Genomic DNA, 16,108 nt, shown 5'->3' on the forward strand with positions numbered 1-16,108 from the left:
ATTGGGGATGTTAGGGATATTAGTTATCATGATACTGAGGATATTGGTGATCATGATAATGGGGATATTGGTGATCATGATAATGGGGATATTGGTGATCATGATAATGGGGATATTGGTGATCATGATATTGGGGATATTAGTGATCATGATACTGGGGATATTGGTGTTCATGATATTGGGGATATTGGTGATCATGATATTGGGGATATTGGTGATCATGATATTGGGGATATTAGTGATCATGATACTGGGGATATTGGTGATCATGATATTGGGGATATTAGTGATCATGATAATGGGGATATTGGTGATCATGATATTGGTGGTATTTGTGAGCATGATATTAGGGATATTGGTGATCATGATATTGGGGATATTAGTGATCATGATATTGGGGATATTAGTGATCATGATATTGGTGATCATGATATTGGTGGTATTTGTGAGCATGATATTGGGCATATTAGGGCTATTGGTGATCATGATATTGGGGATGTTAGGGATATTGGTGATCATGATATTGGGGATATTGGTGATCATGATACTGGGGTATTGCTGATCATGACATTGGGGATAGTGGTGATATTGGTGAAATCCTGATTGAGTTGTTACAATAACTTTGATACAACATCTATCATCGCCTCTCTCCTTTTCTCCTCCTCTCCTCTCCTCCCCTCTTCCTCCTTGTCTTCTCTCCTGTCCTCTTTCTCCATTCCTCCTCCCCTCTTCCTCCTTGTCTCCTCTCCTCCTCTCCCCTTCCTCCTTGTCTTCTCTCCTCTCCTCCTCCCCTCTTCCTCCTTGTCTTCTCTGCTTCTCTCCACCTTCTGCTCTTCCTCCTCCTCCTCTCCTCCTTATCCTCTCTCCCTCCTCCTCCTCTTCTCTCCTCAGACACAATCTGATGTCAATGTCCTGGCAGTACAACCCCAAGCTGCGTCCCAGCTTCCAGGAGATCATTGAGATGCTCCACGAGGACCTTCACCAGTCCTTCCAGGAGGTCTCCTTCTACTATAGCCAGGAGAACAAGCCTCCGGAGCAGGAGGACTTTGACCTGGACATGGACAACATGGAGAGCATTCCCCTAGACCCATCCTCTTACTCTCAGAGAGGGGACCACAGTTCCTCTTACTCTCAGAGAGGGGACCACAGTTCCTCTTACTCTCAGAGAGGGGACCACAGTTCTTCTTACTCTCAGAGAGGGGACCACAGTTCCTCTTACTCCCAGAGAGGGGACCACAGCTCTGAGCGGGACGAGGCGGGTTCGTCACTGGGGTTGAGACAAAACAACTACGAGGAACACATCCCGTACACACACATGAACGGGGGAAAGACTAACGGACAACAGACACTAGCCCTCCCTCGGTCTAGTCCCTCCTAACAGAACATTAAATGGGGTAAGGGTCTAGTCCCTCCTAACAGAACATTAAATGGGGTAAGGGTCTAGTCCCTCCTAACAGAACATTATATGGGGTAAGGGTCTAGTCTCTCCTAACAGAACATTATATGGGGTACGGGTCTAGTCCCTTCTAACAGAACATTAAATGGGGCAAGGGTCTAGTCCCTCCTAACAGAACATTAAATGGGGCAAGGGTCTAGTTCCTCCTAACAGAACATTATATGGGGTAAGGGTCTAGTCCCTCCTAACAGAACATTAAATGGGGCAAGGGTCTAGTCCCTCCTAACAGAACATTAAATGGGGCAAGGGTCTAGTCCCTCCTAACAGAACATTAAATGGGGCAAGGGTCTAGTCCCTCCTAACAGAACATTATATGGGGTAAGGGTCTAGTCCCTCCTAACAGAACATTAAATGGGGTAAGGGTCTAGTCCCTCATAACAGAACATTTATATGGGGTAAGGGTCTAGTCCCTCCTAACAGAACATTATATGGGGCAAGGGTCTAGTCCCTCCTAACAGAACATTATATGGGGCATGGGTCTAGTCCCTCCTAACATAACATTATATGGGGTAAGGGTCTAGTCCCTCCTAACAGAACATTATATGGGGTAAGGGTCTAGTCCCGCCTAACAGAACATTATATGGGTTAAGGGTCTAGTCCCCCCTAACAGAACATTATATGGGGTACGGGTCTAGTCCCTCCTAACAGAACATTATATGGGGTAAGGGTCTAGTCCCTCCTAACAGAACATTATATGGGGTAAGGGTCTAGTCCCTCCTAACAGAACATTATCCCCATGTCTTTCCCTCACACAGATGAATTGATATGAATATAGTTTTGTTGTTTTGTATAGATTATCACTTTTTTCACTTGTTCAGAGGCCTCCTGGAAGTACACATCTCAGGACATTATTGCTCTCTGTTGTCAAGATGCCACCCTCATTACACTACAGTATGTAGCCATGTTGTCCAATGTCAACCAGGAGAGAACATACAACCAACCACATGTACACTTTTTGTATTCAAGAAAGACAAACCTCCCTCTACTGCTTCTCTCTTGTACTCAATCTTTTTTTTCTTTTTTTAATATTGCCAAGTTTCCACGAATGTGTGGCGGAGGTAGAAATCAACTGTGAAAATAATTAAACTTTGGGTCAACCTGAAGGCTGCTAACCCCAGGACTCTCCAGACTGTCCCTTCCCCAAGCTGAGGCTCTCTCCCTGGGCAGCTCAGCCCTCCCTGGGCCATGGAGGTCCCCCATGGTGTCGCTCAGTGTAAAAGTGCCCTTTTATCTCTGTCTGTGACCTGCATCTTATGTCATGGAGCTGTGTCTGTCTGACCTGCATCTTATGTCATGGAGCTGTGTCTCTGTCTGTGACCTGCATCTTATGTCATGGAGCTGTGTCTGTCTGTGACCTGCATCTTATGTCATGGAGCTGTGTCTCTGTCTGTGACCTGCATCTTATGTCATGGAGCTGTGTCTGTCTGTGACATGCATCTTATGTCATGGAGCTGTGTCTGTCCGTGACATGCATCTTATGTCATGGAGCTGTGTCTGTCTGACCTGCATCTTATGTCATGGAGCTGTGTCTCTGTCTGTGACCTGCATCTTATGTCATGGAGCTGTGTCTGTCTGTGACCTCCATCTTATGTCATGGAGCTGTGTCTGTCTGTGACATGCATCTTATGTCATGGAGCTGTGTCTGTCTGACCTGCATCGAATGTCATGGAGCTGTGTCTCTGTCTGTGACCTGCATCTTATGTCATGGAGCTGTGTCTGTCTGTGACATGCATCTTATGTCATGGAGCTGTGTCTCTGTCTGTGACCTGCATCGAATGTCATGGAGCTGTGTCTGTCTGTGACATGCATCTTATGTCATGGAGCTGTGTCTCTGTCTGTGACCTGCATCGAATGTCATGGAGCTGTGTCTGTCTGTGACCTGCATTGAATGTCATGGAGCTGTCTCTTTGTCCTCTCAAGTTGTCAAGGAACGACAGACTTTCTGAGACTTGAGAACTAGCTAACTTTTGGATTGATGAATGTGTCAAATCCATTTTCGAATCTTCGAAACAAACTTTATCGATCCACTGGAGAAGCTTGTTGTCATCTTTCCTCACACTCTGCAGTATTACAAACATCACATAAAGAATTAACATATTTCTTTGGTTATATATTTTTTATTTATTTAGGTTTCATTTTCTCATTTTGAGTTTCCACATTTACAGCTGAAGGATATTTAAAAATCTGTTTGAGGGGGGGGGGAAACATTTTTACAAAAAAAAAACGAGTTCCTCAGATGACCAATAGATGCTTCTTTTGGTATATTTTAGTGGGTATAGAAAATATAAATATATATATATATAAATATATTATTGATGGTTTTTTCTACATAGTTGTTGACATTGTGTTTCATGAGGTATTTCCGGTCTGTAGGGGGAAAAAATGTTTTTACATGTTTGTCTCTTATGTTTATTTTTTCTAATCCAGAAATCATACTAATAATCATTTGGACTTGTGATCAACCAACAGCACTTGGTCTTTCCTCTCCGTATCAGATGCACAGTAAGCGGAGGAGGAGGAGGAGCTTGGCTTGGCCCGTTGATATCAAATCAAACTCTGCTCTAGATAAATAAAGCAGTGTGGTGCAACATGACAACGCTCTGTCTCTGTTTCTCTCCTCAGGCGTCTGTTATTGTTTACTATGTAGTTTATTACGTCAGGATGTGGTATGTGTGTACAATTGATCTCAGAGTGAGGTCTTTGTGTAATCAATATACAGTACCAGTCAAAAGTTTGGAAACCTACTCATTCAAGGGTTTTTCTTTTAAGTTTACTATATTCTACATTGTAGAATTGTACATTGTAGCAAATTTGGACTCAAAGGACAGATTTCCACCAGTCTAATGTCCATTGCTCGTGTTTCAGGGCCTAAGCAAGTCCTTTAGTAGTGGTTTCTTTGCAGCAATTCAACCAATCTCAATTACACTCCACACTGCCCTTTTCCACCTGGACAAAAGGAACATCTATGTGAGAATGCTGTTCATTGACTACAGCTCAGCATTCAACACCATAGTGCCCATCATTAAGCTAAGGACCCTGGGACTAAACACCTCCCTCTGCAACTGGATCCTGGACTTCCTGACGGGCCGCCCCCAGGTGGTAAGGGTAGGCAACAACACGTCTGCCACGCGGATCCTCAACACCGGGGCCCCTCAGGGGTGTGTACTTAGTCCCCTCCTGTACTCCGAACAGGCCCCCGTTAACATCGACGGGGCTGTAGTGGAGCAGGTCGAGAGCTTCATGTTCCTTGGTGTCCACATCACCAACAACTATCATGGTCCAAACATACCAAGACAGTTGTGAAGAGGGCAGTCCCCCTCAGGAGACTGAAAACATTTGGCATGGGTCCCCAGATCCTCAAAAGGTTATACAGCTGCACCATCGAGAGCATCCTGACCGGTTGCATCACAGCCTGGTGTGGCAACTGCTCAGCATCTGACCGTAAGAAGCTACAGAGGATAGTGCGTACGGCCCAGTACATCACTGGGGCCAAGATTCCTGCCAGCAGGACCAATGTAATAGGCGGTGTCAGAGGAAAGGCCAAAAACTTGTCAGAGACTCCAGTCACCCAAGTCATACTGTTTTCTCAGCTACTACACGGCAAGCGGTACCGGAGTGCCAAGTCTAGGACCAAAAGGATCCTTAGCAGCTTCTACCCCCAAGCCACAAGACTGGTGAGCAATTAATCAAATGGCCAACGGACTATTTACATTGACCCCCCCATTTGTTTTGTACACTGCTGCCACTCGCTGTTTATCTATGCATAGTCACTTCACCCCTACCTACACGTACAAATTACCTCGATTAACCTGTACTCCCGCACATTGACTCTGTACCAGTACCCCCTCTATATAGCCTCGTTATTGTTGTTTTATTGTGTTAATTTACTTTAGTTTATTAGGTAAATATTTTCTTAACTCTTCTTGAACTGCACTGTTGGTTAAGGGCTTGTGAGTAAGCGTTTCACAGTAAGGTCTACACTTGTATTCAGCAAATGTGACAAAGTTTGATTTGATTTGAAGGCCTGATTCACGCAGTCTCCTCGACAGTTGATATTGAGATGTCTGTTACTTGAACTCTGTGAACCATTTATTTGGACTGCAATCTGAGGGGCAGTTAACTCCTCTGCAGCAGAAGTAACTCTGGGTCTTCCTTTCCTGTGGCGGTCCTCATGAAAGCCAGTTTCATCATAGAGCTTGATGGTTTTTGCAACGGCATTTTTTGAAGAAACTTTAAAAGTTCTTGAAATTTTCCGGATTGACTGACCTTCATGTCTTAAAGTAATGATGGACTGTCGTTTCTCTTTGCTTATTTGAGCTGTTCTTGCCATAATATGGACTTGGTCTTTTACCAAATAGGGCTATCTTCTGCATACCACTCCTACCTTGTCACAACACAACTGATTGACTCAAACGCATTAAGAAGGAAAGAAATTCCACAAATTAACTTTTAACAAAGCACACCTGTTAATTGAACTCCATACCAGGTGACTACCTCATGAAGCTGGTTGAGAGAATGCCAAGTGTGCAAAGCTGTCATCAAGGCAAAGGGTGGCAGCTTTGAAGAATCTCAAATATAAATTATATTTTGATTTGTTTAACACTCTTTTGGTTACTACATTAATCCATATGTGTTATTTCATAGTTTTGATGTCTTCACTATTATTCTACAATGTAGAAAATCGTAAAAATAAAGAAAAACCCTGGAATGAGTGTGTCCAAACTTTTGACTGGTCCTGTAGATTCACATTCATCGAAAGGCTTAAAAGTATTGTTATGAAAGTGCTATCCCAAGAAGATTGCATAATGATGTATGTATATCATACATACACTGTGTTGCTTTTGACCCCAAGCATTGCATCGTATAGAAAGAGTCTTGAAATAGTTTGGACATTACAGTGTAAATGGAAGGGGGAAACAGAAGTTTTAAAATGCATACAGTACCAACAGCCAATTCATAGCCTGCAGTGTCTGATTTTTACCACACAGGGGCAGTGCAGTACAAGGTCAGTTCAGGGCAATCTTTACACAGTTCTGGTTACTGCAAAACAAGGTCCACCACATTACACTCAATAGATTCACATATTTGTTTTCTACTCAATAATATTCAGTCAGGTGTTGTTGCATTGGTGTCTGTTCGTGACAAGAAAAAAGGTTATTGGTGAGTAGTGACAAGTGTTTTTGTGCAACACACACACACACACAGCTGACCTATAAAAAGTAAACAAAACCCAACTGTCATCAGATGGTTTATCAGCAGATCAGAGAAGCTGAGTGCTATATAAACATCCGGACTTGGCTCAGACACCACTGCACATTACATTTCTGTAATGCTTGGTCTCATTGGAATCCTTACTAACAAATATCAAAGCCGTTAGAACAGAATTTCAAAAAGATAGCCATCTGTTTATTTTCTACTCTAGTATGAAAAGGATTTTCTTGGAACTTCAGTAGCAGACTGCAGGACAAGTGATAAATACTGTGAGGTATAGGTGCTGTCCTCCCTGCTTCTCCACATCCCTGACTTCCTGTCTGTTTCCGAGTCTACTTCCTCCACTGGTCCTTCTCTCCATGGCCCTCCATCTGTCCACTGTTCCCCCTCCTCTCCTTCTTCCCCCTTTCCTCACCCTTCTGCCTCCCTCTCCTCTCCTCTTCACCCTTCTGCCTCCCCCTCTCCTCCTCCTTCCCCTCGTCCCCCCAGATGATGACCTCGTCCCAGCCGTCCCAGCATGCCCAGTACTGGTCATCAGCCCACGACACGCTGCCCGTCATGCTCACGCTCTTCTTCCGACGGAACGGCATGGGGCCTCTGTCGGCATGCAGGGGCAAGTTGCTGTACCAGCGTACCGTGTCGACCCCTCTGGGGCCCCACTGTCGTCCCCCACCTTGGGGCATAAGCGCCAGGGCTCTCTTGTCTTGTCCCTTCATGGAGCTCTGCTGATGAGCATCTCCCTCCTGGTTCTCCCTACTGGTTCCAATGGCTTGGGACAGGGCAGGGTGGGAGGTGTATGGGGTCCACTCCTCCCTCCGCTTCAGCGGAGCCCCCCCTACACCCCTGCCTGGGGTGTTGGCTCTTTTTGCCTGTATCTCTGTTCTCCCTCCTCCAGGCAGCTTGATCACCACAGTGGACTGCTCACCCAAGGCCTCTGTGCTCTTGCAACGCAGCTCACGGCCAATCCCTGTCGCCCTGTCCACTGTCCTCCCCTCAGACCTTCTGGCCCCAGGGGCCACGGGCTCCCTCCTCAGGATGGTGACTCGGGCAGGGTCGGGGCCCCGACAGGCCTCCTGACCCCCAGCTCTGCTCCTCCTGAGGCCCACTGGCTTGTTGATGGTGTCCCCACAGCCATGCTCTGCACTGAGGCCTCTCACCAGGCCACTCATGCTCCTGGTTATGTCAATATCCCCCTGGGCTGAGTGTTTTCTCCTCTTGTCTACCCTCACCATCTTAAAGTCTCTCTGGTGCCCACCAGCCTTCTTGACCAGTGACTCCCTCTGCTCTACAGGTGGCCTACTATGGCACTCCATGTTTCACTGTCTGTCAGTCTGTCCAATTATCTGAATGAATGCACAGAAATGACTTTTTAAATTACAAATAAATTGGAAAGTTTGACAGTTGGAAAGCTAGGCCTAATTATTTTTGTTTACTTCAACAGCTAATGTTATTTATGAAAATTGTTTAGCAAGCTACTGTGGCCTAGAGGAACGTTACAGGCTAGGCTCGGCATTTCCAGTTCTTTGCATAGGGCGAACTATTTGCACATGTATATTGAACATAAACTTAATGAACTATGTAACTTCAAACTCGCACAGTACCTGTTCATATGTCCTGATGTGGAGAGATGTTGTGATTGAAGAAAAAACTGCATCATTTCTCAATCATCTCGTTTCCATGGTCACAGACTGAGATGACAGATGTCAAGGATCGTTCCAGCACAGCTGTGGATAGTTCTAGAATGATGTCACTGGTTGACAACGCAATGCGCATTGACTCCACCCCATTTTCGAACGTTGCTATGGACACAGCAAAACAACGGAAAATATAGATTCGACTTCAGCTTTACTCCCATACTGCAGCTCGCTGATGGCAAACTTGCCATAGTAAATTATTTGATAGTCAATTTGTAGTGTATAAAAGTCAATTAAAGAAGTGTAAGTGTATAAGTGTTAATTTATATTCATTTCAGTCACGTTTGCCAACGTTAGCTAGACTTACTAGTAGGCTCGTTCTGTTGTGATAATAGCATTAATTGTGTTGTGTCTGGGTTTACTTCTGCCCATCCACCAGGCCAAGAACTATAACGATAACGATAAACTATTGGCTACATAACTATAAAACGTTGGTGGGCATCCACACTACAGGACAGTTTATGGTTATACTGTCCTACACCTGTCAATCAACGGATCAACGCATCCTACTGCAAGCTGCCTATTAATAAGGGGGTAAAACTAGACCATTCATGAGGTCTAGCGCACAGATACTGGTTTCAGACCATTCAGTGCTTTCAGGGTGTGTTCATTGTCATAGTGACAACTGCAAATAATACTTCAATGTACATTTAGGCCTAATGAAAAATTATGTATTAACTCATATTTAAATATAGCAATTCAACAACATAAGAAATTTAGCCTGCGCATCTTTTAAATCAAATCAAATTTTATTGGTCACATACACATGGTTAGCGGATGTTAATGCGAGTGTAGCGAAATGCTTGTGCTTCTAGTTCCGACAGTGCAGTAATATTTAACAAGTAATCTAACAATTTCCCAATAACTACCTAATACACACAAATTTAATGGGGTGAATGAGAATATGTACATGTAAGTATATGGATGAGCGATGGCCGAGCTGCACAGGCAAGATGCAGTAGATGGTATAGAGTACAGTATTTACATGTGATATGAGTAATGTAAGATATGTAAACATTATTAAAGTGGCATTATTTAAAGTGACTAGTGATCCATTTATTAAAGTGTCCAGTGATTGGGTCTCAATGTAGGCTGCAGCCTCGGCTGTTTAGCAGTCTGATGGCCTCGAGATAGAAGCTGTGTTTCATTCTCTCTGTCCCAGCTTTGATGCACCTGTACTGACCTCGCCTTCTGGATGATAGCGGTGTGAACAGGCAGTGGCTCGGGTGGTTATTGTCCTTGATGATCTTTTTGGCCTTCCTGTGCTGTAGGTGTCATGGAGGGCAGGTAGTTTGCCCCCGGTGCTGCGTTGTGCAGAGCGCACCACCCTCTGGAGAGCCTTGCGGTTGAGGGTGGTGCAGTTGCCGTACCAGGCGGGGATACAGCCCGACAAGATGCTCTCAATTATGCATCTGTAAAAGTTTGTCAGGGTTTTGAGTGACAAGCCAAATTTCTTCAGCCTCCTGAGGTTGAAGAGGCGCTGTTGCGCCTTCTTCACCACACTGTCTGTGTGGGTGGACCATTTCAGTTAGTGATGTGTACGCCCAGGAACTTAAAACTTTCCACATGTAATTTACAGCATGCCATTGCCTCGTTGCGCAAGTGGTTTGCAAGTGATTTCCATTTTTCTAATGGTTGTCAATTCCTTTCGGTCTTCTTTTTCACTGTGCTCATCACTGTATGTCCTATTTGGTATTTATTAGGATCCCCATCAGTTACTCTTCCTGAGGTCCACATGAAACATGACAATACATAGTAAAGAACACTATTAGTCAAGGACTGAAATACAACTATTTGCAATGCATCAGTGCAACAATGTTATCATAACCGGCCAAAGGTGATCACACCAATGGGGGTGTGTATGTCTGAGGAGTATTTCTGTCTGTAATAAAGCCCTTTTTGTGGGGAAAAACTCATTCTGATTGACTGGGCCTGTCTCCCCACTGGGTGGGCCCGGCTGCCAAGTGGGTGGGTCTATGCCCTCCCAGGCATATGTATTTGGCAGATGATACAAAAAAAAAATTCAAGCCATTTTGAAGTTTCTCTAGCCCTTGATGTAATTACACATTTTTCAAAGATGTCAGGTTTAAATCGGAATTTGAAAAACTATGACGTTTTTGCATTGAAAGGTACTAATACCACTGAAGCTTGCTGTATTCCAGTCAAAGACACAGTGACTTATTTAGGGATAACAATTACAAAAGAAAAGGAAAGAAAGAAGAACCTTAATCTTTTCCCAGATGTCTCATCTATAAAAAATATATAAAAATAAGTCTAACTCATGGTTAGACAGAGATTTGTCCATTCGAGGAAGAGTTTTGCTGACTAAGGCTGAAGGCATGTCTAGACTCTCCTATGTGTTCTCTTGTCTTGACAGACACAAATCTATTTGCTCCCAATTAGATAAGCCACTGTTTAACTTTATATGGAAAAATAAACCTCACAAAGTGAAAAAATGTGTTCTTAAACAGAGTGTGTGAGGGCGGTTTAAAAGATTTATTGGATAAAGCGTTACTTTAAAGACCGAAAACGTTTTTTTTTGTTTACAATATATTTGGTGGCTTAAGTTCCCTTTTGCAGTGTCCTTATGCAGTTGAAACACTTCCTGTTAATTAAACTGGCTGATTTTGACAAAACAAATGCTTAATTGTTGGTTCCTTCTATACAAACAATTTTTCCCCTCATAAGGATGTTATATGGAATAATCTTGTCATTAAAACAAGTCACTGTTTTTAGAACATTGGTTTAGAAAGGACTTTGATTTGTGGGCCAGCTGCTCAACTCAGATGGACATCTGTAAACATACAATGACTTTTTAACAATGAAAGCTCACTGTCTCACCAAAGGAATATGAAATGGTGTGTAAAGCAATACCAGGTGATGTAGAAACAAACTGTTGTCAATGCAGATCCATCCCTTGTGAAGTCAATCATAGTAGTTAACAGTGTCTCAATTACTGATGAAAAATATATACAATTTGTTCATTAGAGAACCTTTTTATGAGTAATGTTCCAATAGAAAAATGTAGGTGGAACTTGCAATATGTTGTAAATTGGCCAAAGGTATGGACTTCATTATACAAAAATGTGCTCTCCACTAACAGAAAGTATGTGATAAATTTGATTATAATTATTGCTAAATATCACAGCCATACAAGAAAAAAACATCTTATTCATTCTTTTTTAAGGTAGACTTAAATAATTACTTTGCCACATTATAATATGTAAGAATAAGAAGGTATTGTAATCAATTGATACTCTTAAGCTTTTAAAATTTATTTGAATGTAAAAACCCTACTCTATTCGTGATGTTTTATGTTACTTTTTTAAAGAAGGATGTATCGATTTTTTTGTAACACATTTGAATTTGTATCCTTCAAAATGTATAGAATTTCAATTTTAAAAAACATTACAAAAATAAAAACATGCCAGGATGTGAAATCAGTAAGTTTATGATTCAATATTTGCTGTGATTTGTTGAGTCATTTTTTATATATATTATTATTATTTTATTGCAGAAAAACCAGTATGCATACAAGAAGTATACACATAGACAATGATAACATATGCTAGAGGGTACAACAAATTACAGATTATACAAAGACCTTAAACACACACATTGATTGTTTTAACAGCTTTCATCTTAGAAGAATATAGACTGGTCTTAATGTACTGTTCGAATTCCTTATAGAGAAAACAGTGTTTATTAGTGAATTTACATTTATGAATATGACATTTTGCCATTAGCACAATTAGATTTATGAGGTTAAATTGTTTTTCTTTATCCTTATTATGGTTAAGGAAACCGAGCAGCACATTCTCCCATAAAAAAAAGTAATCAAGAATATTAACAATTATAAAACGGAATATCTTTCCATATTTTTTGTACATGTAGACAATGCGAAACTGTTTCTGGATGCTCTACACAAATAGTACAGTTAATGTTAATGTCTTTTTAAAGTTTCTTCGGGTAGTGATTCGCAGGGTAATACTTATGGATCATTCTGAAAGAGAACTCTTTGACCTTGTTAACAAGCAGGTATTTGTGTGGTAATAACCAGACTTTTTCCCAACAGATATTAGTGACCAATGTATCGCTGTAAATCCCTTTGAAATAAAGCACGTATAGATCTGTTCTGACGGCGCAAGGAGAAACACATTTTCCCTATTGGAAAATCAACTGGATTAAGCGAGGGAAGGTTAAGATTAAGAAGGTGAGGTCTGGCTATACCTCTAAATAACATGAGAGTTCCAGATGGAATAGCATCAAAGACTGGCGAACTCTCTAGGTGTTACAGGGATATTGTAACGAGATAAAAATTCCTCAAAATTGAGTAACAATCCTTCTGCATTAAAAAGTTGACTCACCTGCAGGATATGATTATTGAACCAGTTCTTTAAAAATAAAGATTTGTTGGTATACAAAATATCCTTATTGTTCCAAATGAAATACCTATGTGGGGAAAAATGATGTTTATATATAAACGACCACGCTAAGAATAAATGTCTATGAAAAGCAGATGATTTTGTAGGAATCTTATCAATGTTATAAACTCAGCAAAAAAATAAACGTCCTCTCACTGTCAACTGTGTTTATTTTCAGCAAACTTAACATGTGTAAATATTTGTCTGAACATAACAAGATTCAACAACTGAGACATAAACTGAACAAGTTCCACAGACATGTGACTAACAGAAATGGAATAATGTGTCACTGAACAAAGGGGAGGGGGGGTAAAAATCAAAAGTAACAGTCAGTATCTGGTGTGGCCACCAGCTGCAATAAGTACTGCAGTGCATCTCCTCCTCATGGACTGCACCAGATTAGCCAGTTCTTGCTGTGAGATGTTACCCCACTATTCCACCAAGGCACCTGCAAGTTCCCAGACATTTCTGGGGGGAATGGCCCTAGCCCTCACCCTCCGATCCAACAGGTCCCAGACGTGCTCAATGGGATTGAGATCTGGGCTCTTCGCTGGCCATGGCAGAACACTGACATTCCTGTCTTGCAGGAAATCACGCACAGAACAAGCAGTATGGCTGGTGGCATTGTCATGCTGGAGGGTCATGTCAGGATGAGCCTGCAGGAAGGGTTCCACATGAGGGAGGAGGATGTCTTCCCTGTAACGCACAGCGTTGAGATTGCCTGCAATGACAACAAGCTCAGTCCGATGATGCTGTGACACACCGCCCCAGACCATGACGGACCCTCCACCTCTAAAGCGATCCCACTCCAGAGTACAGGCCTTGGTGTAACGCTCATTCCTTCGACGATAAACACGAATCCGACCATCACCCCTGGTGAGACAAAACCGCGACTCGTTAGTGAAGAGCACTTTTTGCCAGTCATGTCTGGTCCAGCGATGCTGGGTTTGTGCCCATAGGCGACGTTGTTGCCGGTGATGTCTGGTGAGGACCTGGTGTAACTCGGGCAGTTGTTGTTGCCATCCTGTACCTGTCCCGCAGGTGTGATGTTCAGATGTACCGATCCTGTGCAGGTGTTGTTACGCGTGGTCTGCCACTGCGAGGACGATCAGCTGTCCATCCCTGTAGCGCTGTCTTAGGCGTCTCACAGTACGGACATTGCAATTTATTGCCCTGGCCACATCTGCAGTCCTCATGCCTCCTTGCAGCATGCCTACGGCACATTCACGCAGATGAGCAGGGACCCTGGGCATATTTATTTTGGTGTTTTTCAGAGTCAGTAGAAAGGCCTCTTTAGTGTCCTACATTTTCGTAACTGTGACCTGAATTGCCTACCGTCTGTAAGTTGTTAGTGTCTTAACGACCATTCCACAGGTGCATGTTCATTAATTGTTTATGGTTCATTGAACAAGCATGGGAAACGGTGTTTAAACCCTTTATAATGAAGATCTGTGAAGTTATTTAGATTTTTACAAATTATCTTTGAAAGACAGGGTCCTGAAAAAGCGATGTTTAGTTACAGTTTAGTTACAAAGTAACATAAAATTTAAACCGCCTAAATGGGAGAAGATACATATTTTTTTTAATGTAACCTTTATTTAACTAGGCAAGTCAATTAAGAACTAATTCTAATTTACAATGACAGCCTACTGGGGAACAGTGGGTTAACTGCCTTGTTCAGGGGCAGAAAAAATATCTTCACCTTTTCAGCTCAGGGATTCGACCCAGCAACCTTTCGGTTACTGGCACAACGCTCTAACCACTAGGCTACCTGCTGCTCCAAAATAATGAGGGATGAAATTTCAAATTGAAGTTGGACTCTTTAAGAAATGTTTTGCCTAATTTATTTTTTAAATATTATTCAAAGTAGGAAAATCTCAAAAATTGAGACCACCATATGTATTCATAACGACAGATTTCCTAATATAATGTGTACGATTTTGAAAAGCATCTGGTCAACCGCTTTACTTATTTTGTTGTCAAGATGTAGGGACTGTGCTGCATAAGTGTCACGACTTCCACCGAAGGTGGCTCCTCTTCCTGTTCGGGCGGCGCTCGGTGGTCGTCGTCACCGGTCTACTAGCTGCCACCGATTCCCTTTTCCTTTTCTGTTGGTTATGTCTTTATTGGTTTCACCTGTTTCTCGTTTGGGGGTTTTGTTCCGGGCTATTTAAGCCCGGGTTTATTTTCTGTTCTGTGTGTAGATGGTTGCGTTTGTTATTTTGTTGGACTGGTTTTTTGTGTGTCCTGTTTTGGGTAGGTCAGTATTTGTCGCCTATTGTTATTTGGCGTGACCTTGTTCTATCTGGAATAAATTACGGAAACCCAAAATCCTCTGCTCTCTGCGCCTGACTCCGCACCCACCACTCCTAGCTCCTTGACAATAAGTACGTCTGGAGATACCTTCAGCTTCAGAAAGCAATACTCAACCTTTCAAGCATAAATCCCTCCAACTAATGGTTCAACTTCTTTTTGGTTTTTTCAATAATAGGTATGAAATTTAATGAGCATCTTTCCTGTTGATCCTTAGATAATGGTAATCCCAAGGTATGTAACTTTTTCCTTGACTGGAATATTGTATATAGAGGGTATCACACAGTCGTTAACAGCAAAAAATTCACACTTAAATTTTAGGCAAAGACCAGGGGCCTGTTGCACAAAACTAGGATAAGGGATTAAGCCAGGATATCTTGGTGATCCTGGCTCAATTGATCCGTAATCCGGTTGCACTAAAGATGGATAGGGGGCAGGAGGATATGTTATGGTATAAATTACCATGGAGATTTATTCTGTGGAGCTAGCCTGCTCCAGACCAGGCTAAATTCCAGGATCTATTTAATCTCATCCCTAATGTCAGTCAGCAGTCACCACAAATGGAAACCAATAGTTATTTCACTGCTCACTATACATTATCACATATAACTAGACCCACTGTTATTATTTAAACGTTTGTGATCATTAATTTCAATGATTTTGGATAAAAAATGATTTTTAGATGATGTTGCTATCATTAGATAATTTACAGTTTCCCATAGACTATAAGGCTATATATAAAATGATAGAATATTAGGGCCACAGAGGGGAAAAAAACACAAGTCATAATATTGTAACCAGTTGTTTTAAAGGAGGACAGTTGTTAAAATGACAGATGTGGGGCATTTCGTGAAATTGTACTTCAGTATGGTTTCATAAACAAAGACATGCTGATGTGCCAGAATATTAAGTATCACATTGTCATAAGTATCAAAACTGTAAAAACAATATGTAGCTTTTCTGCAGAAAGAACCAGCCTCATAAATGTATGACTTTATCCTTTTTCTTCA

The 16,108-nt window shown here is 42.1% G+C and overlaps 1 protein-coding gene across 2 annotated transcripts in view; it reads left to right on the plus strand.

Moving 5' to 3' along the window:
• Positions 1-4,067, plus strand: part of LOC139550178 (insulin receptor-like) — a 123,508-nt gene extending 119,441 nt beyond the window's left edge. For both annotated transcript variants that reach the window (XM_071360875.1, XM_071360876.1), the window contains one exon: positions 892-4,067. In XM_071360875.1, coding sequence (XP_071216976.1) covers positions 892-1,378 — 487 coding nt within the window. In that variant the 3' untranslated portion in view covers positions 1,379-4,067. The remainder of the gene's footprint in view (positions 1-891) is intronic.
• Positions 4,068-16,108: the final 12,041 nt, after the last annotated feature.

Source organism: Salvelinus alpinus, chromosome 23 (assembly GCF_045679555.1).
Source record: "Salvelinus alpinus chromosome 23, SLU_Salpinus.1, whole genome shotgun sequence".
Classification (NCBI taxonomy): Eukaryota; Metazoa; Chordata; class Actinopteri; order Salmoniformes; family Salmonidae; genus Salvelinus; species Salvelinus alpinus.